The sequence below is a fragment of the Epinephelus fuscoguttatus genome, linkage group LG14 (assembly GCF_011397635.1).
Source record: "Epinephelus fuscoguttatus linkage group LG14, E.fuscoguttatus.final_Chr_v1".
Classification (NCBI taxonomy): Eukaryota; Metazoa; Chordata; class Actinopteri; order Perciformes; family Serranidae; genus Epinephelus; species Epinephelus fuscoguttatus.
In genome coordinates this window covers 18528827-18549370 of record NC_064765.1, presented here as the reverse complement: position 1 = coordinate 18549370, position 20544 = coordinate 18528827, and the positions used below count along the sequence as shown (strand labels likewise).

The window sequence follows — 20544 nt, the reverse complement described above, 5'->3', positions numbered from 1 at the left end:
AGAGAGCGAGAGAGAGATATGCAGGTAGAGATATATGCTAATCTAGTTTTGGCCAGGGTACACACAACTGCACTCTCAGCAGTACAGCCTCCTTGCATATATAAACAGAACAAAAAAGGGGTAACATTTTACTTTACCGCACTTTTATACTTGTAAATGTATTTGAATATGCCATTGACTATCCTACTACAAGTATTGTAGTAGGATATGTGTGCTTCCATGGGTGCTGCCATTGTGTGACGTCAGACAAATGCTTCTTGGAGTTGGCGTAGATGGATTTGCCCTGACCGTACAAGTAGGAACTCTGACTTTGAGTGGTGTTATGTATTTGTTCTTGTTGATGGTCAGAAATTTTGAGCTTGTAGTTGTCTGGAGTGCAATATAACTCAATTTTAACTGCTTATCCGAAGGCTGAGCAAAGTATTCCAAACACCCCTCTCCCCAGCAACACTTTCCAGCTCCTCCTGGGGGACCCCAAGGTGTTCCCAGGCAAGATGAGATATGTAATCCCTCCAGCGTGTTCTGGGTCTACCCTGGGGCCTACTACCAGTTGGACGTGTCCAGAACACCTCTAATGGGAGGTGCCCACGAGGCATCCTGAGCAGATGCCCGAACCACTTCAATTAACCCCTTTTGACAGAAAGAAGCAGCGGTTCTACTCAGAGCTCCCTCGAATTGTATCCATGACCTCATTCTTTCGGTCATTACCCTAAGCTCATGACCATAGACAAGGGTTGGGACATAGATGTACCAGAAAATCAAAAGCTTTGCCCTCCAGCTCAGCTCTCTCTTCACACACTAACCACATGTTTGGAACTGTGACCATTAGTACATGTGCCTGTCACTGGTACTTTCCAACGTTCATTTACGTCGTTCTGGGAGTCATTGACGAACAGCCTATTCTGTCAATCAGATATGAAGACATGTTGATAAAATCTGCACAGCTCCCCCAAGTAAATGCAGTCTCTATATATAACATTACTTGCAACCAAATTATGTTTAAAGTTGAGAGTGAAACCTGTTGTCTAGCCTCTGTCGTGACGAACCAGACAGATCCAGCATCTGATGTTGTGCTGTGACAGATGGCGATCCAGTCAATGCAAAGATATATTGCACTACGTAGCATAATAAAGCAGGTTTACACTGGGCTATGAGGAGCTGTGAACTGCCAGCAGCACACTATAGTAAGTGTGGTTTGGCAGCAGTAAGTTACAGATGGAGCTGCAATTTACTCCCCATTTAACGTGCAGTACAGCTCCTAAAGCTGCTCTATCGTTATCTCAGTCTACTGCCATGTGAAGCTTTTCCAGTGAGGCACAATGGCCTTTATGTCACTTAGCTTAAAGACAATGGTGGAAATGGTATTGACTCGCTTATTAGGGACTGAAAGAAATGAATACACTAATCAGGAGGGTTCGTTTTACTGATAAAAGATCTTAAGAAAAGATTCACAGTTTTCATTTTTAAACAATTGATGCTCATATGAACATTGCTGTAATCATTCCTCCTGTTCATACTAGACATTCCCTCCTATCGTGCTTTGATTGTAAGTAATGGGGGACAAAGTCTGTCCTCACTCTATGTAAAAATGTGTCAAAAACTCAGCTGAAGCCAATATGAGGCTTCTGCTTTCTGAATTAGTCAGAGAGCACGCCCGCTGCGAACTGCACGACACACGCACAAACACACACACCACAGTGAGATGTGGGGAAGGTCCTCTGTGGTGACTCGTGCTGTGGCCCCCTGATGTGATGTGATCTGATCAGGAATAGTGTGAAATATGCCTACAAATTGTCAGAATTGATTGAACGCATGCTGTTTCCTCTGAAGCTTGTCACACATACGCACACACACACACTTCTACTCTACACGAATGAAACTTTATTCTTATGACTGACGTCCCATTTAAAGGGCCAAGGATACATGAAGGAGCTGGAGGGAGTTTGATGATTCATGGCACAGCAGGGGAAGCTATTCATTATCGTTTAATTTATCCCCAGGCGCTTTTTGTGTTGGAAAACAGCATTATGGTCAAAAAGCCAGACAATGAATGCAAACATATTTGCCGCGTGGCCCTGAACTGTGTTTGACATCACCTGCAACAACGTGGTCAGGTCTGATACTTCTGTGTGTCAAGTTCCTGATTTACTCCCTTATCCAAGAGTGGGACCAAGTCATTCTTTTGCAAGTTACAAGCAAGTCTCAAGTCCTTGTACTCAGGACCCAGGTCAAGACTCGTAAGTCCCTAGTCAAGTCCAAAGCCCTAAACTTTGCAACCAACAAGTCTTAATGCGCCCCTCACCAAATATACGGCATTTTAAAGACACAGTAATAATAAAATGAATTTACAAAAATCATAAATGCTTTTAAAAATTTGTATTTGAGCTAAAAGAGGTTTGTTGGAAGTTGTTGCTTCTCCGTCATAGACCCGAACTTTTGTTTTGTATGCATTTTTAATTTCCCCCAGCTATAAACCACTAAAAATTGTCAATGATAATTAAGTCCCATTGTCCTTGAATGAGAAGAAAGTAAAGTCCCAATGTCTTCAAACTCGTACTTCCTAATTAACAGTGTCTTAGCTTGTTACTGGTGCTTAAATTGGTCAAATTAGTTGCCATATCAAACTATAAACATTATTAATCATGAATAAACAAGTTTCATCATAAAATTTGATCAGGTTTTGGACCTTTTGTGACATGATCGGCTGCAGACTGACTTGGCAGAGATGGCTGCCATCTTGTTTTTACATGGATTAGTGTACTGTGCTCATACTACCACTAGATGGCACAAACAGTGTCCACGGACAAATACAACAGGTCTAAAGCCCTTTTTAAATAGGAATTGTGCAAGTTTGCAGGAAAGCCCAATCAGTCTTTTTTCAGCATTGGCAGTATAAAAACATAATCGGGGAGTGCGGCAAAATGCTGCCTACCTACTTTTGTTTATACAGAATATGCCTTTTTCGGGGCAATGGAGGGCGTGAGCAAGTAACAAAACGTGTAGCTCAGCGTGTGACGTAAACAGTGACGTGGGAGGGAAGCCGCGGCTGGTCAGTCCTTCAGCGATTCTCTCGTAAGTCAGCCCGTTCTTCACCGTTCCCGTCATCTGACGGTTAATGGCCTCTTCATTTGCGAGGACAAGGAGGGTGCGCAATTCTTTGTCTCCCCAGTTGCTCATCTTTACAGTGTCTGTCAGGTTTGCGTTTCCCTCTTGCTACTAGCTGCTTGCTAATTCCTGCTATCAGCTGTTTCCTGTCCACTGCCAGTGGGTCGCACTTGCGGCGTCATCAACAGCTCCTCCCAAATGTCTTCAACAGCCCCTCCCGTTGCGGAAGGCCACCTCGGTCTTTTTAAACTAAAAGAATTCCGCCATGAGGCGGAAAATTGGGCACCTCAGATCAACTCGCCAATCCGGCTCTGTGTGTCTAAACGCTCGCAGCTTGCCGGCAAAACAGCCCAACATTCGCAGAAAATCTGGCAGTGTAAAAGGGGCTTAAGTTAAGTAGAATGAAGTATAAGGTCATGTAAACCCAAAATGTGATGTCCTCATATCAGGACACAGGGTCTCAGGAGGATATTGCATTTTATTTTTCCTTGACCACCATGTAGTTTCAGTACGTGAGCAAAATTGTCTTTTGTAATAATTTTTCCAACTGGCGCTTAGTTTTGTAATGTTCTTCATGGTTCTCTCATGCAAGTTGACTGGATGCTTTTGGATTGGTTTAAACAAAGTGGATCTGGAGAATTAGTTATCCACTTGGCTTGTAAATAAGGTTAACATATGTCAGTTCAGGAAATGGGAAGAAATGAACTCATTTGTGGCCTTAAGTTTTTATACAACATACTTTTTAATCTTTGAGCCTAGGGGAAGTTGCCAAGTATTTTCAAGTCAAAAAGCTTAAGTCTCAGGGAAGTCATGAGTCATTTGAACTAAAGTTGAAAATGAGTTGCAAATTTTTTATTATTTTTTATTTTATTCTGTCAAGTTGAATCTAAAGTCATCAAATTTGTGACTGGAGTCTGACTCGAGTCCAAGTCATATGACTTCAGTCAACACCTCTGCCCTTATCAAAGTACATCTGCCACAGTCATTGCAAAAATATTAACAAGACTTAAAGATGATTTGACGCAGCCTCAGATAAAACCTGAGACTTGAGGCATTTATTAAAAGAAGTTTTATTAGTTTCAAGGCCAACAAGTTCCTCCTCATACCCACTTAAGGTTGAGTCTCTTTTGATATGTAGATAGAAACTAAAGAAGAGATAAACAGTGTGGGGATCGCGCCTCAGTTGCATTTCTTTCCTTCAGGCAGCAAACTGTGTTGACTAGTCATCATCATTGCTCTGGTGACTTAATCCACAGAGCTGTTTTCTGGCCGCTGGTAGTGGAGCATGCACAAGAGACTGTTGTATTTCTGGAGTCTTGCATCAGAAGAAATACACAACCCATGGCTCTCAAATAAAGCCTCGACCACTGTGATAGATCATACCAGGGGGAAAATATAAAAATAATGTTGCTAATTATCACTGCGTCTGCTCCGGTTTGGTCTCTTTGGCTTTTAGGCTGTTTGGGTCTGATCCTTTTGAGTTACGCAGCAGTTGAGATGCATTTTGAGGAATAATTCTCGGGTCTTATATTTGTTGTTTTGGCTATCGTTCCTACTACACTACTTCACAAGAATTAATCTGCAAGATCTCAGAAGGCAGTGCTAAAAATAAGATAGGGCAAGAAGCACAGCCAGTCACACAATCACACAATCGCCCAGTTCAGCCAAACTTATTTGGAAAAGAAATCATTGGTAATGCTAAATGATTACCCCTCACAGCTTACTAGACACATGTCCGGGTTCAGCTTTGCCAACTGTAGCTGCCAATATTTTGGAGGTTCCGGTGTAGCTAGTGGAAATCTGGATAAGAGATCATGAATATCAAGCAAGACTTCCTTTTTCATGCGCCGGACATTATTCACAGTCTGATTATCAACTTGTTACACTATATACACAGAGTCATGATGCTCTGGCTAATAGAAATCTAAATCGTTGTCAGACAATAGCCAGTGGGTTCCAAGATTGCATTTTGGCCAATGCATTGTGCCTCTTTTGCTCTCCACACAGACTGTTTACCTGCATGCAACTAAATTCAACTCCAACATGATTGGTCAATACTACTCAGACTGCAAACGGAAACCAGAACACTTCCAATACCAAAGTCTTGTCCTGTTGCCCACAGATTCTGTTTTCATATGCAGAGATCTGTTTATAGAGACAATCTTTCCTGCTTTCTCAGCCAGGCTCAGACTACAGGAGTTATGGGCCGATTTATCCCTGATTCACCTCTCCTGACAATTGGAGGAGATATCTGGTCTGGGACCTTGGCCAGTACCAATGTTTTGCCTAGATTATCTGGTAATGTGAGGGGTGGCTGTGGCCCAAAAGTTAGAGCAGTTTGTCCACTAATTGTAAGATCAGGGGTTCCTTTAAGCCCTGTTTCCACCGCAAACAGTACACTTAAATGTGGGCGGGGTTGTTGTCGCTCACTCATTGTATATCCTCATTACCAGTGACACACATGGAAGTCTGTGCCTTGTTTATCAGCCACAGAAGGAGGCTGCACGGTGACAATTTCAGAACAAAGTAGAACAGGCTGCAGTGAGAGTCTCTTTCCACGGGATTTTTAAAAATAGCAAGTTTGTGCATTTAGTCCTTCTAAGGTAAGCTCAGGGGTTTAGTGTTGACGTAGCCCACAGGAACAATGCTCCACAACACTTTTTTTTCCTCTGAGTGAGGATTAGAATATATGCGGTTCACATAACCCAGTCAAATTATTATATAAACGCTTGAAGATCCACTCATTGCTAAAAGTGTATGTCATATAAAAACTAAAGTAATGGTCAAAGTTGTCACTGTCGTGTCTGTTACCCACAACTTCAAAGATTAATCAGACGGACAGAGCTCAAGTTCAGCACAGCTTTACTCGTAGATTTGCAGTTTTAGACAGTTTACTCATATCAATGGGCATTACCTATCAGGTGTACTGCTATATTAAAGAGGGGGTGTATTACTGTTTTAGAGGAAATAGTTCCATACACTACAGTCACAGTGAAATTTAAGGTGTGTTGATGGATTCACGTCATGAACTCATGCATTGAGTAACATTACAAGTTAACGTTTCATCTTAAAAGTTGCCAGCAGTCGGCCCAGTGAATTATTTTTTCTCCAACTACAGCTGCTGCAAGAGGCAGCAAAACATCCTCTCATTTTATAGTTACAGTCTACTAATAAAACTCTCCACAGTATGAACAGTGGTTACAGGAGCCTCAAAACCAGCCACAGCTCAGCCCTGAGCAGAGTGACCGTTCCCTACTGACCAATCAACAGACTGCAGTGTTCACAGCTCCACCTTTTAGTACCAGATCTGTGTGCTAGGTACCCCAACAGAGGGGGGACCAAAAATGGGGATGGTATGGAACGGTTCCATTGGTACCATCCACAACTTTTCACAGTGGAAACGGAAAAAAATGCGTACCGAACTGAACTGTACCATACTGTACTGCTCATTGGAAATGGGGCTTTAGTCTGCATGTCAAAGTATCCTTGGTACTAAAGATACTAAACCCCAAATTGCTCCCAACTGGTGTGCCATGTATCTGTGAATGTTTATGAGTAGCAGGTAGCTTTGGCCACCAGTGTATGTGTATGAATGGCAGAATAGACAGAAACCCAACCTAAAGCAGATCAGAAACATTCATGTGCGTCCATATGGAAGGCAATGACGAACCTCTTTTGCTTGGAGGATTTGTTGAAAGTAGTTTAGAGAATGTTTTCTAACCCTAAGTGTTTGCTCTTATTAGCTCTTGCAGCATCAGACTTCTTTGCAGCTATGTCACCATGCTCCCAGATCTCAGCAATTACTTTGGTTAGTTAGAACATTGTCATCACAACCATTAGAGATGATGATGGGAACAACAAAAATAACACCTATGGAGTTCTCCTCAGGTTCACTGTTTACAGTAGATAAGGTGATTGTGTCTCTGTGAGCTGCTCACTTAAGAGCAGACTTCAGGAGGGATGGCACAGCGGCCATTAAAGTTTAATGTTCTCATTTGGTCACTGTGAGTAGTGTATCTGGCAGGCAGTAGCTCTACCTCGCTCACCTCCCGTAGCTCATTACTAGTAAATCAACCTGCGGGCACCGTAAGGGCTCCCCAGTGTAGATCCAAGATGGATGCTGGCTGGTTGTGACCTTTAGTAGGTTTCACATTAAGGTTTTTTTCTTTGTTCTAAATTAAACTGGAGTCACTTGCTATTGGAGCCACGAAAGAAAGAAAGTATACAGGCAGAGTGGGAGGTGGAAACTGCCTGAAGTAGGTTATAGTCTGCAGCATTACAACAACCATTTGTTGTACTCCCTGTAGTGCGCATTGTCTGATCATTATGACAAGTTGTAACACATGGGGAAAGTTTTTCAGGTAAACAGGGTTTACTCTTGTTTCCATCCACACTGTAGACTCCTCTTAACACTTATGAGGAAACACTGTAGAGGAAAGTGGGCTTAATTTACATATCCTGTGCTGTTTTAAGTTTCTCTGGCAGCGTAGAAACAGCAGTAAGCCTATCACGAGGTTCTCTGAGGACTCAGATTTGTTCCTTCATGTGGATAGTGTTTACCTTGCCAGACAACACCTGAGGCACCGAGATCTGCTGTTTATCCCCCTGGGGGAGGTGTTAAGATACAGTGGTGGTACAGTACTTCTGATGCACTGCAGGAAATGTTGTGTTTATGTTTGTGCATGTGAGGATGGATTCTATAGAATCACACTTGCTTACCAATTCAGCAACTATTTCTGTCGTCTTTCGCTCTCTCCCCCTCTGTGACTTGCAGATAAGAAAACGGCCACTGCAACCATATTAACAGTGTTTCCAGAAACTGCCATTGTTTCCTGAGCCAGTGTTGAAGGGAGATTAAAAATAATAAGTGGTGGTGCCATTAGAAATGGCAGCAGGCGACAAAACATTCATTCCAGCTTGTTGTTGAACTGCCACCCTGCCACTCTGCGGGGACCGATAAAAGTTATGGTCTCTATTTATGCATTTATGCTTACTTGGCTCTTAAGAAGAAGACATAATGGTGTTTAAAGGGCAAATATATGGACTTATAGAAATGTTTGTGCTCCAGTTATAATATATACTTGTGGTGGTAGGCCCATAATGCAGTTTGCAACATGACGGTGGCAAATTAACTACTGAAAATTCTTTGTGATTTCTGAAACAATGGGTCTTCAATTTCATACAGAAGCAGACAAAAGCAGGCCTCTCTCTTTTCTAGTCAGTTAGTGTGAAAAATAACCAATGTGTTGCCAAACATTATGAGTCTGGCTATTGTTGCTGGGCTGAAAACTTACCCAAATCCACTAAAGAACACCTCAGAGCTGCAAACTTTAGATAGCTCTGACAGCATGGACTGGCCTCCATTTGTATCTAGATGGTAAACCCAGTTTCACGTACATTTTCACGATTCATGTTTTAAGTGATCGTTATAACCCAAACCATGATCTCTCCCTAACCTTAATCAAGTGCTTTTTGTGCCTTAACCAAACTAGACCTTATCCACAGCATTGTCACACTGCATAAAACAACAAGAGAGTGATATTTTGAAGTGGCTCGTGAGAGTTTTGCAAATTTAGGTTCACAGTTTCTGATTCCATACAATAAGGAGTACTACACAGTGGATGTGCTAGTAGTGCATGGGCCTTCGAAGAGACGATTAACACAAAAATCAGAAATACATCTTTACCTGTACTGCTGTTTGTCACTCTAAATTGTTTTGGCTGTGAGCTGCTGAGTGTTGGAGATATCAGCCGTAGAGATGTCTGCCTTCTCTTAAAGATAGAACTAGATGGCACTCGGCTTGTGGTGCTCAAAGTGGCAAAAAAAATACATTTGAAAAACTCAACAGCAATGTCTCTTTCCAGACACAGTTACTCAAGATAATCCACAGGCCGTTGTTGTGAGCAGTTTCATGTAGAAACTATTTTCTTTCTACCGTTCTACACCCGCCAACCGTATCAACCGCTCACTAACATTACAGCTCAGCTGAGGAGGACGCCATTCATGTTTACATCTCACCACCACGAGCCTCTTATCCATGAGTAGCACACTTCCTTCTGTGCAGCAATACAGTTGGCAGGCTGAGTTGTGAAAGAAAATAGTTCCTACATGAAACTGTTCACAACAAGGTCTATGGATTATCTTGAGTAATCGGGTCATGATTTCTGGACAGAGACATTGCCGTAGAGTTTTTCAAATTTATTTTATTAGCATATGATCACCACAAGCTGAGTGCCATCTAGTTCCATTGTATTCAAGAGAGGGCAGACATCTCTACAGCCAATATCTCCAACACTGGGCAACTCAGACCAATCTAGCTTGATAAATAGCACTACAGGTAAGATGAAAAGTATGTATTTTTGATTTGGGGGTGAACTGTCCCTTTAGCGTAACCTGTAGCCCCACAGCTAATGAAGCTAATGAAATGCTCCTTGGCCTTGTAAGTAACACGCGATCAGGTTACTGCAGTCACCTATTTAGCTGGATGCAAACGTTGGCTGCTCATGTGGGAGTAGATAAGACGTGTTTGATTTATTCCTTGAAGTTTTACACTCATGTTCTTTGCTTTAGAGAGGTTAAGACACCAAACTCCAAACACTTAAAATACCTGGTATTGCTCTTACTACAGCCAAACAGTGGCTGCTTCAACACACAGTTGTTTTGCTCTTAATACCTCTATTTTCAGGTGCAACTATTTGACGTTCTATGATTTGTAACATCACATTAGTAGCTAATGGACATTGATATCACCAACAAGACTTATTAATGCAGCTGCATAAAGAAAAGATGTACAACTCTCAAGGTTTATTCTGGCATTTTATGCGAGCTGGTGGCAGGTTATTAAGTTCTTGCAGTGCAGGGGAGCGAAGTTCAAGCCCCAGCACTACAGAGCAATGATGAAAGATGGAAATGGAAACACACACGCATTCATCATAACACTGATTTATTGAGGAATAACCTCTGTGGCCAACTGGTCAATAACTCACTATTCCATAGGGTCCTGTAGTTTGCGGTGGCTGTATTCAATTGTTCCAAGCATGAGAGAGAATGAAATGATGAAAAAGGAGGCACAAGTGATAGGAATATTAATTTTTCCACATTCAGCGTTGTAGTTTGCTTTTACAGTGTAACTTGTGTTGGTTATATTTAGAAATGTGCTTATTGGATTATAGACTCATAGGAAAAAGATCTTTGTGCATTGATATTTCCATAGGAAGAGCAAAGTTCAGCGGAAGGTGCAATAATTCAGAGTATTGCATGCTCTTTAAGTTTGTTTACTGAACTTTATCTAATTGATCCCCCAGTCGTGCTTCATCACACCAAGCTGGCTCGTTTTTTGAATGCACCCAAAATCGCAGTTTTTCTCTGGAGTCAACAGAACTAAATGTGCTGCTAAATCTGCGGGACTTCAAAGCTGTTTTTCTCTGCTCTCTTGCCAGGGTCATCACAGATAGCCAACTCCTATCTGCCTCCCCAGGCAAGACTTAGAGCTTTGACTGTTGGTTTGTGGTTAGAGTTCAAACTTGGCTTCGACATTCAGCCGACCAGCAGCAGCAGCAGCGGCAGCAGCAGCAGCAGAGGCAACAGCTATACACACATGAGAGCCAAGGCAGAGAGAAAAATATGAAAAAGATATACATTGGCAAAACTGCCCTCAAAACACAGAGAAATGGTTGCAAACATCAGAAAAGAAGGTAAGATGAGTCAGTCTGGGGAGTGTTTTAAACTCTAAACATCAGCCTCATTGTCAGCGGATCCATTTCATTCATTTTGACTAATGGAAATGGATTCTCATTGGGAGGTCATGACCATTAAAAAGACATTAAAAACATAATGTGGCGTCTATTCATTCCCATCACTCATCTTCATCTCTCCTGTCGTGTATCAGCTGACATCTACATCCAAGTTAATGCTGCACTGCGCTTTAGTCTTATACATCTGGACACGTGAAAAAAAAAGTAATACCTACCAAAAAAAAAATAAAAAATCAATGGCTGTGTGCTCAGACTTAATTAAACTGGCATTACATAGTGATAAGAGCCCAGAGCAATTTTCACATGTACTTACAATAGCTCTCTGGCTCTTTGCCATGTGATTTTACAACATCACTTGCAGCTGTTAGAGGTTGTAAAGATTTTGTTTTGTTGTAGCGTGAGGCAAGCGGAGTTGGCTGAGTCTGCGAGCCTCATCGTGCTGGATACATAAACTATTCAATGACTCATCTGTCTGTCAAACATTTATAAAGGAACATTTTTTAAATTTACTTACTTGCTTTGTTTGCAAGAGTGAGATTTGAAGACAAATGATAAGCCATTTTCTCAAATGAAGTCTGGATTATATGCAGAGGATCAGGTCCGGACATTGTCCAGAGTTTCCCTTTTATGCATACAGCACACAACAGAATACTGTCTGTGTTAGAAGTGTTTGCACCTACTGTAAATACTGTGTTGGTTTAGGCGATTGCTGGTACCTGGATAATGCATGCAGGAGGCAGGGTGTGACACGGATTACACAGTGGTCAGGGAGCTAGTTCATAATTTAGTTGTTCCTTGAATTTGTCTCTTGATTTCAGCCCTTACTGACAAAAGTTCCCAAATCTGGTCAACTCTCCAATGAGACATTTTCGTTTCTATCTTGAAAATGACCCTTCTTCTTCTTCTGCACCTTTAGATGTTGGTTTTCTCAAGCTGTGGTCAACCAAAGAAAATCTTGGTCGACTGCACATTATCTCTATATTAAATCATTTGGCCACAGTGCACTCTACCTGGTAGCATTGTGCATCCAACAAAGTGTTTCTTCCTGTCACAGAGCTCCACATTAACACCTACCCAGGGAAAGTAAACTCATGGTTCGTTGAAGTGGAATGCCTTGAGTGAAAAATAAATGTGATCTCCAATGTAATATTATCCGTAAATAAACGGCACACTGTAACGCTTTTCCATCTGAGCTGCGTGTGCAAGTCTGTCACACCTCTAAGGGTTTAACAGGACAGATGAGAAAAATCTGACATACTGGACACTACAGGGGTTGACGATGTCATATACAACGTTACGTTACTAACATTAAATATGTCTGTAACACTGCATACAAGAAAGAGACTTACTAGCTAACGTTAGCCATCGTGCTGCTACAACAAGGGCTCCTGTGTGACCATCACAGTGGACAAATCTACTGCTGAACAACAACAACTGTTTTCAGCTGAGGAAAAAAAAGCTTTGGTGGACACACGGCCTTATTAAAGTAACACCAGTGATTGTGTGACCGATGAGAATTTGGTTGGACAAATGCACATCAACCTTGGTTTCAAGCAATCTGCATGACAGGAACGTCGTCAACACACCCACTCGCTTGCTGTGAAGCCTCCGGACAATTACCCGCTCTATTCACACATGGGCTCAATCAGACATTACAGACTTTGTACCGAGGAGCTGGCAGGGTAAGGTCTGTTTAATGTCCATTCCAACTGATTAGGATATTTCAGTTCTTATATACAACTCCTTCGGGTAATGTCTAAATATTTAATGTTTGCAGTGCATGTATGAAAGAGACTATATACTATGCCTTTTAGCAAACAGATGATGAGAGTGGTATCAGTAACTATGCAACATTCTTGCAAAGAAATTTGCATATTGTTCAAATTGTATATCTATTCCTTTGAAATGTAGCGCTGTTTTTGTACACAGCCAGATGTTTATTTACTATTCTAACACCACGTTTATGGGCATATTTTTGCTCAGCTGCTTATATACTGACTTCTTATTGCTTGAAAAAGGCTTAATTATTAGAGAGCTTCAACCACGTACCCAGACACCAAAGGTAGTCCATTGTCCCACCTTCATATTGACACACCATCTATAAGTCTTTCTGTGGACACCATTTTCTCCTCCTTTACTGCCAGCTTCCTAATTGAGGCTCTGGGCCAAGGTGGGCTTGGAGGTGCACTCGTTGCGCCTGCTGGTTGGCAGCGCTGAGCCATCGAACCTCTCTGTGAGCCAAGTATCCATCAGTCTGGCAAAATGCTAAATCCCCCAGAGCGCACGCAGACCCTGCTCCCCATCTCTAGCCTTTCATTACCACATCCATTCCCTCAGTCAGTCCCAGTCTGTGTGTTTCATCCCCACACCCAAACCTGCATCAAATGAACGAAATATTGCTCCCTGTCTGCTGTGTTGTTGCTGTTGATGGTGTTGAAACGGTGCTATTCTCACCTACGCTCTCTCATGCTCTTTCTGCCTCTTTCACCCTCTTTTAAAGCCGTGGCCCATTCTGTATTTTCTTTTCTATGAATCACCCACGGTGTGTGTCTGGGGGCAGAAAAATCCTTTTCCTATTCTTTCAGAGATTCGATAGGGGGGTTGTGTAATGGAATTCACCATTACACTGATGGGAGCTCCTCTCCCAGCTTTGCTCCCACCCTGTGAATGGGAAATGATTAGTATTCCTCCTCCATCCATCTCCTCCTCCCCATCGGCTTCACTGCCTTCCCCTTGCCTGGGACCTTTCTCACTCTGGACTGAATTACGCTCCAGCTACACTTCATCCCTTTCCCTCTCTCTCACACAAACACAAACACACTTTAGCTTTTACTTTACTGCCTTTTCTCTCTCTGTCTGTTTCCTCTTCCTCTCTCTACTTGGCTCAATGAATCTGACAAACTTGGACAGCCATGAAAGTACATCAGTGTTGTGACTGCGTCTCCCTGTTCTCTAAACTCTCTCTGCTGTACGTTCAGCTCTTTCCACGACCACAAGGATGACCTCCGCAAGCGCCTGTCCTACACCACCCACAAACTAGAGATGGTGGAGACGGAGTTTGATTCCACTAGGCAGTACCTTGAGACTGAGCTACGCCGGGCCCAGGAGGAACTGGAGAAATTTACAGAGAAACTACGCAGGTGTGTGTGCACGTGTGCATGACTCAGTGGGCAGCTCGCCTTTTTATGTATGCATGAACTGTCAAATTCCAATCAGGGAGAAACCCAGCAAAGTCGAACTGTGTCGACAAGGAAATTAGGTGATAGATGAGGTTTTTTACATGCTGTTACATGTCATTAACGGCCATGAGAGTGGTACTCAGCTCATTTGCAGTCCAGAATCTCAAGTAATTAGGTCCATATTTGACGATTCTACACCTCCACCTACAAATGCATACATTCAGTACAGTCACTGCTTCCTGTACTGAATGCATACATTCAGTACAGCAGTGACTGTGGTGTCAAGCATCTGAATATCATGCAGGAGACCAGTGTTCATTCCTTGTTTCAAACATGAAGTATTAACTGCAGCCATGATCTCTTCCTAACTTTAACCATAGTTTTACAATAGTTACAGGTATATTATGCAGAAACTGTTACTGTTCATAAACATGGGTGGCACGGTGGTACAACGATTAGTACTGTCACCTCACAGCAAGAGGGACCCAGGTTTGAACGGGGTCCTGTGTGGAGTTTGCATATTTTTCTGTCAGCATGGGTTTTCTGCGAGTTCTCCGGCTCCCTCCCACGGTCCAAAATCATGCAGGTTATGTTAATTCCATCTATCGATCCATTTTCAACTGCTTATCCGAAGCTGGGTCCTGGGGACAGCAGGCTGAGCAATGTATTCCAGACATCCCTCTTCCCAGCAACACCTTTCATCTCCTCCTGGGGGACTCCAAGAAGTTCCCAGTCCAGACAAGATATGTAATTCCTCCAGTGTGTTCTGGGTCTGCCCTGGGGCCTCCTACCAGTTGGATGTGCCTGGAACACCTCTAATTGGAGGTGTCTAGGAGGCATCCTGATCAGATGCCCGAACCACTTCAACTGACCCCTTTCGAGGCAAAGGAGCAGCGGCTCTACTCCCTCCGGATTTTCAAGCTCCTTACCCTATCTCTAAGGCTGAGCCCGCCACCCTTCTGAGGAAACTCATTTTGGCCGCTTGTATCCATGATCTCATTCTTTCAGTCACTACCCAGAGCTCATGACCATAGGTGAGGGTTGGGACGTAGATGGACCAGTAAATCAAAAGCTTTGCCTTCCACCTCAGCTCTCTCTTCACCAGTCCATATACACTCCATTCTACCCTCACTCATGAACAAGACCCAAGATACTTGAAGTCCCTCGCTTGGGGCATTAAGTCACACCCAACTTGAAGGTGCCCGTAGGTGAGAATGTGAGGGCGAGTCAAGGGTATACCCCGCCTCTCCCCCAAAAGTTAGGCCTTTTAACACGGGACTATGAGGACTGACTCGCTTTCGGAGGCAACTTCTTTTTCAACCTCAGATGTTGCCACTTGGGCTACACACCCAAATACTTCCCAACCACAAAGAAAGGCAGAGGGCAGAGTCTGCAGATAAATTGACAGCCTCGCAATCTGCATAGTGTACCTTTAATTTGGCATTATTACCATCTTTCCCTAACTTTAACCATGTTGTAGACGCCATGAGCAGATAATGTAAAAAGGACAAATCAAGAAAAAAGAATCGTTGAACTTACTGTAATCCAGGGTTTTGCAGAACTGACCGGTATTGATGACTTTGTCAGCCAATAGGTTTGCAGCTGCCTTGCTTTAATTGGCTATTTCTGTTTTCCCAAGGTGTTGGAAGCACCAATTCATCTTATTTCTGTGGTCCTCTGACAGGATAATCTAATTAGCATCTATGTGCATGTACAATATGCTATTTAAATAAACTTGAAACTCCTCCTTGAAACTTGGCGGACGAGGCATTTGCATGTGCCCAGGAGACTTTCTCACCTACAGTCTGATTTCCACAGACTCTGCACAAATTCTGTCTCATGTTATTTTGATCAGCACAACCCAGTCCCAACCCCTTGGTCCTATTTTAACTATGTGAATGATTGGTAGAGCTTGTTGAAGATGGAGAGAGCTGCCTGAAAGACACGGGTTTTATGCTCCTCTTAAATGAGTAACAGCACTTGGTAATGTTGCTCATAATGGCCGGTTTTGTTTGTTCTCCATCAATCAGCGAACCACTCTCTTCCTGTGCCACTCCTTTATTTTCATTTACGCTCCCTTTGAGCTCACTCAAATCTCTCTCAGGTCTTTGTTTTATGATTTGTCTTTGCGTTTTGTCTGCACTGCCCACACTCTCCATATCTGTCAGGTTAATGGAGCCATAAATGCCAGTTTATGAACACTCTGTTCGGCCCGAGAGCTAATGTGAAAATGTGATACCGAACTGAGAGCTGACATGACAAAAACACCGGGAACAAGTTAACAAATAAAGAGTCAAGGTCCTGTTCCATTAAGATCACTAATGCACTGGAAATCTACCAAAGAGCAGTAGTGATGAGAGAATTAAAAGGAGTCTTCAGTCAGTGCTACGGGTCTGCTTGAGAATGTTTACTGATTTCCTGTCGTAGATCTTTTTATGTATTTCATGTTTAGATGTGGTTATGTTGTCTCCTGCTGTGGCACTTCAACATATCATCAACCCTTTTTACTGTGTTTTGGCTCAGCAGATTTTTATCCTCAGTGATCTCCAAATCTGAGTCAGTCCTTAAAATATCCTGCAAATCCCCTCCGAGAGTCTCCGTCAGTGCCCTGATGTAGTAATTTATTTATTTCTCTGACTAAAATTATGTGGAGATTACTGGTGCGTACTTAGCAGTACGAACAGTAAAATACTCTTTAGTCATCATGTGTTGTGGTTTGAATTTTGAACAGGCCGTAATGATTCTTCTCCTGTTCTTTCAGGATCCAGAGTAGCTATGCAGCTCTTCAGAGGATCAACCAGGATTTGGAGGACAAGATGCACAGGACGGTAAGAGACTCCTGCTGAAGTGTTTGCAGTTTTAACTTCTCATTCCTGAAACTATCAGATCCATTTCTGTAGCACAAACTCAACCAGAGTCATATCTTTTCTTGTAAAATTCAGCTACGATAAAACATTTAGAACATTTAAAAATCTTGACTGATGATCAAATACCAGATGTTTTTTTTATCGAGCAACCTCCATCTGACATATTTACTATCTGAACAAAACATATGTGCATGTCCACACTTTTACACTTCAAAACTTCCATTACAATCACAATGCTCTCTTGTTGAGGGAAGTCAAGGTTAGGATACATGGTTAAAGGGGCAGTTCACCCCAAAATCAAAGATACATATATGTCTTCTTACCTTCTACCTGTAGTGTTATTTATCAATCTAGATTGTTTTGGTGTGAGTTGCAGAGTGTTGGAGTTATCGGCTGTATTGGCTGAAATGTCTGCATTCTTTTGAATATAATGGAACAAGATGGCACTCAGCTCGTGGTGCTCAAAGCACCGCATAAATACATTTGAAGAACTCAACAGCAATGTCTCTCTACAGAAATTACGACCCAGTTACTCAAGATATTTCACAGACAGTTTTTAAACCCCTGACGAAAACCTATGGTGGTTGAAACATGTTGGCTCTTTCAATGATTTAGCCACTACGGTAAGTGCCTGGGGCCGGTTGCACAAAACACCTTAGGTTAACATTTTCCTTAAAGTCCTGGTTAAGGTTTCCTCAAAATAAAATTGAGATTAAACACCCTTAAGGCTTCTTTTTAAGGTTTTCTTAAAATGTTCACTGTTTTCTCATTGTCTTGGTCCTGCACTTACGGAATCCCTAAACCATTGCACAAAAGACCTTAGCAACCAAAGTAAGGCAAAAAAAAAAGAAGAGAATAAATCGCTCAAATAAAAAAATTGCAGAGATTGGACGGAATTGCAGGATAGTTCAGAATTAATGGGGATTGGTTGAATTTGTGGTAAATGCTGCAACATTGTATACTTCAATACATTTATCTGAGTTACAATTTTTTTGCAAGCTAAAATTTTGAAATATGTGTCCAGCAGTACATTTGGCACATTGTTATAGATTAAACTAGTACATTTAGCAGGGAAAATTAGCTACACTTCTACCAGCTAAACAACATGAAAATGTTGCTTTCACATTAATACGTCAGTAAATATAATGTAAATACAGAATATGTAATAATGTAACACTGTGAAATGGGCTATTCTGCATAATGAGCGCTTCTACTTTTGATGTTTTGTTTGCATTTTTCTGATCTGCTTCTGTACTTCAGTACACTGTTGAATGTAAGACAACTTTGAGGCAAGTGATGCAAGTTCGTCTTCCACCACACAGGTCACAGATTTGAACTGGCATCTTTCCATTTTCTCCAACCTTCAGGCCACTATTTGCCTGTACAGGCTTCACCACTGTGTAACTCTATTTTCACATTTCCTGACCGCTGTGGTTGTTTGTGTCGATATTAGCAAGAAGTGCAGAATCCTGGTGGTGTCTGTAAGTACCACAGAGTTCTCACTAAAGCTCTCATAAAAGATGTATGAAGGTGCTGGGGATTTGTGAACTCAGCCACATACTTGCGCACACACACACGCACACACGCACACACACACACAGCTAAACAGCTTGTGACCCAAAGTTTGACCTGGAATCATTTATTCGAGAACATGAAGTCCTGTAGTTACTAGGAAACCATTACTCACAGTTTGCTATTGTGTGAAACTCTTTTTCTCGAAGATTAAACCAATTGTTGAACAAAGACAACCAAGAGACGGTTGTTGTCTTGGCAGCAACTGTTTTCTTCAGCTCCGCACTCTGTAATGATTAATGACCTTTAAGGTAAATTGCAGAGAAAACAGACGTGTTAAAATTGTACATAAATAGTTGAAAAGAAAATATATGGCTTACAGTAAGTACAGTGGAGTTGCCAGTTGAAGGAAAGAGGACATGTACCTACCATCTAGCACATACCCCAACAAACATGCCTCCAACTTTGTAACTCTTCTCGCGATGGATATACAATAAATGCAGGGTTTTTCAAAGTTTTGATGACTAAGTGCCAATCAAGGGAGTCGTTGCCATGCTGCAGGTAAACATTCGTAACCTGACAGATACTTTTCGGAGGGACACACAGTTGGACGAAGTATGTGAGGGCCACCATTTAAAAAAAACTATGTCCTATACTATGATGTTTTATATTGCATGCAATATTATGAAATGACACTATATTGAACTGAAATTTTTGTGCCATTTTTAGCAACGTACTATACTACGACTTTTCTAATAAAATTGTTACATCACACACATACCTTACCATTACATATTTCACTTTTTCTTTTTTACATACATTTTTATGGCATTTTATGAAAAACCATACTATGCCTTTTTTCTGACATATTCTGTTTTGACTTTTTTGACAACATACTTTACTATGACTTTTAAATGACATACAATACTATGACTTTTTTAACACACTATACAATGATGTTTTTGACATATTATACTGTGACTTTTTTATGACAAACTATACTATGACTTTTTTATGATACTATACTATGATTATTTTGACATACCATACTATGACTTTTTTATGACATACTATACCGACTTTTTTTACATTAACTATGATGTGACTTTTTTTGACATACTATAGTATGACTTTTTTTACGTACTATACTATGCTATTTTTCATGTCATACTGTACTATACTATACAACCTATGATTTTTTTCATGACATCCCATGCTATGAAATTTTCATAGCATTTTTTATGAAATACTAAAATATGACTTTTTTTTGACATACTATACTATGACTTTTTTACATTTGATAATGTTTTTTTTTTTTTTTACCAATTATACTTTGACATTTTTTATATACTATACTATGATGTTTTTGACATACTATACTATGACTTTTTTCTTTTTTTACATACCATACTATGACTTTTTAATGACATACTTTACTATGATACTTTTGTAACGTACTGTACTATGACTTTTTTTGGTCATGCTATACTGTGAGTTGTGTTTAATGACATACTATGTTATATTTATTTTTTTTATGACACACCATACTATTACTTTTTTGACATATACTATAACTTTTTCATGATGTTGATAATAATGTACTATGACTTTTTTTCATGATTTGGGACGACATACTATACTATGACCTTTTTTTCACGATTTTGATAGTAATACTATACTCTGACTTTTTTTCATGATTTGAGAGGACATACTTTGCCGTGACTTTTTTCATGATTTTGATGGTAATACTGTACTATTACTTTTTTTTTCATGATTTGGGATGACACAGTATACTCTGACTTTTTTTCATGATTTTGGTCAACATACTATACCATGACTTTTTCATGATTTAGGTTGACATATTATACTATGATTTTTTTTTCACCATTTTGATAGTAATAGTATACTATGACTTATTATAACATACCATACACTGCCATGGACCCATACAGTGTAGGGCAGTGGCAAATAATGAGAACACAACACTTGTTGATGAAACTTTTTGTTTTTACAATGGGTTGGTGTGGGAGGGGAGGGGGATGAGTGTTGGGAGAATATGTATTTTTAGAAAGATAAACAGATGAAAGTTCATTTGACAACTGTGTCCACTTTTTTCTCCCCACTCAA

At 41.1% G+C, this 20544-nt stretch overlaps 1 protein-coding gene across 4 annotated transcripts in view; it reads left to right on the top strand.

Moving 5' to 3' along the window:
• Positions 1–20544, top strand: part of LOC125900430 (brain-enriched guanylate kinase-associated protein) — a 91166-nt gene that overhangs the window by 39164 nt on the left and 31458 nt on the right. For 2 of the 4 annotated variants that reach the window (XM_049595409.1, XM_049595408.1), the window contains 3 exons: positions 10545–10799; positions 13838–13999; positions 16800–16866. In XM_049595409.1, coding sequence (XP_049451366.1) covers positions 10729–10799; positions 13838–13999; positions 16800–16866 — 300 coding nt within the window. In that variant the 5' untranslated portion in view covers positions 10545–10728. The remainder of the gene's footprint in view (positions 1–10544; positions 10800–13837; positions 14000–16799; positions 16867–20544) is intronic. The other 2 variants (XM_049595410.1, XM_049595411.1) reach the window with 1 other exon arrangement.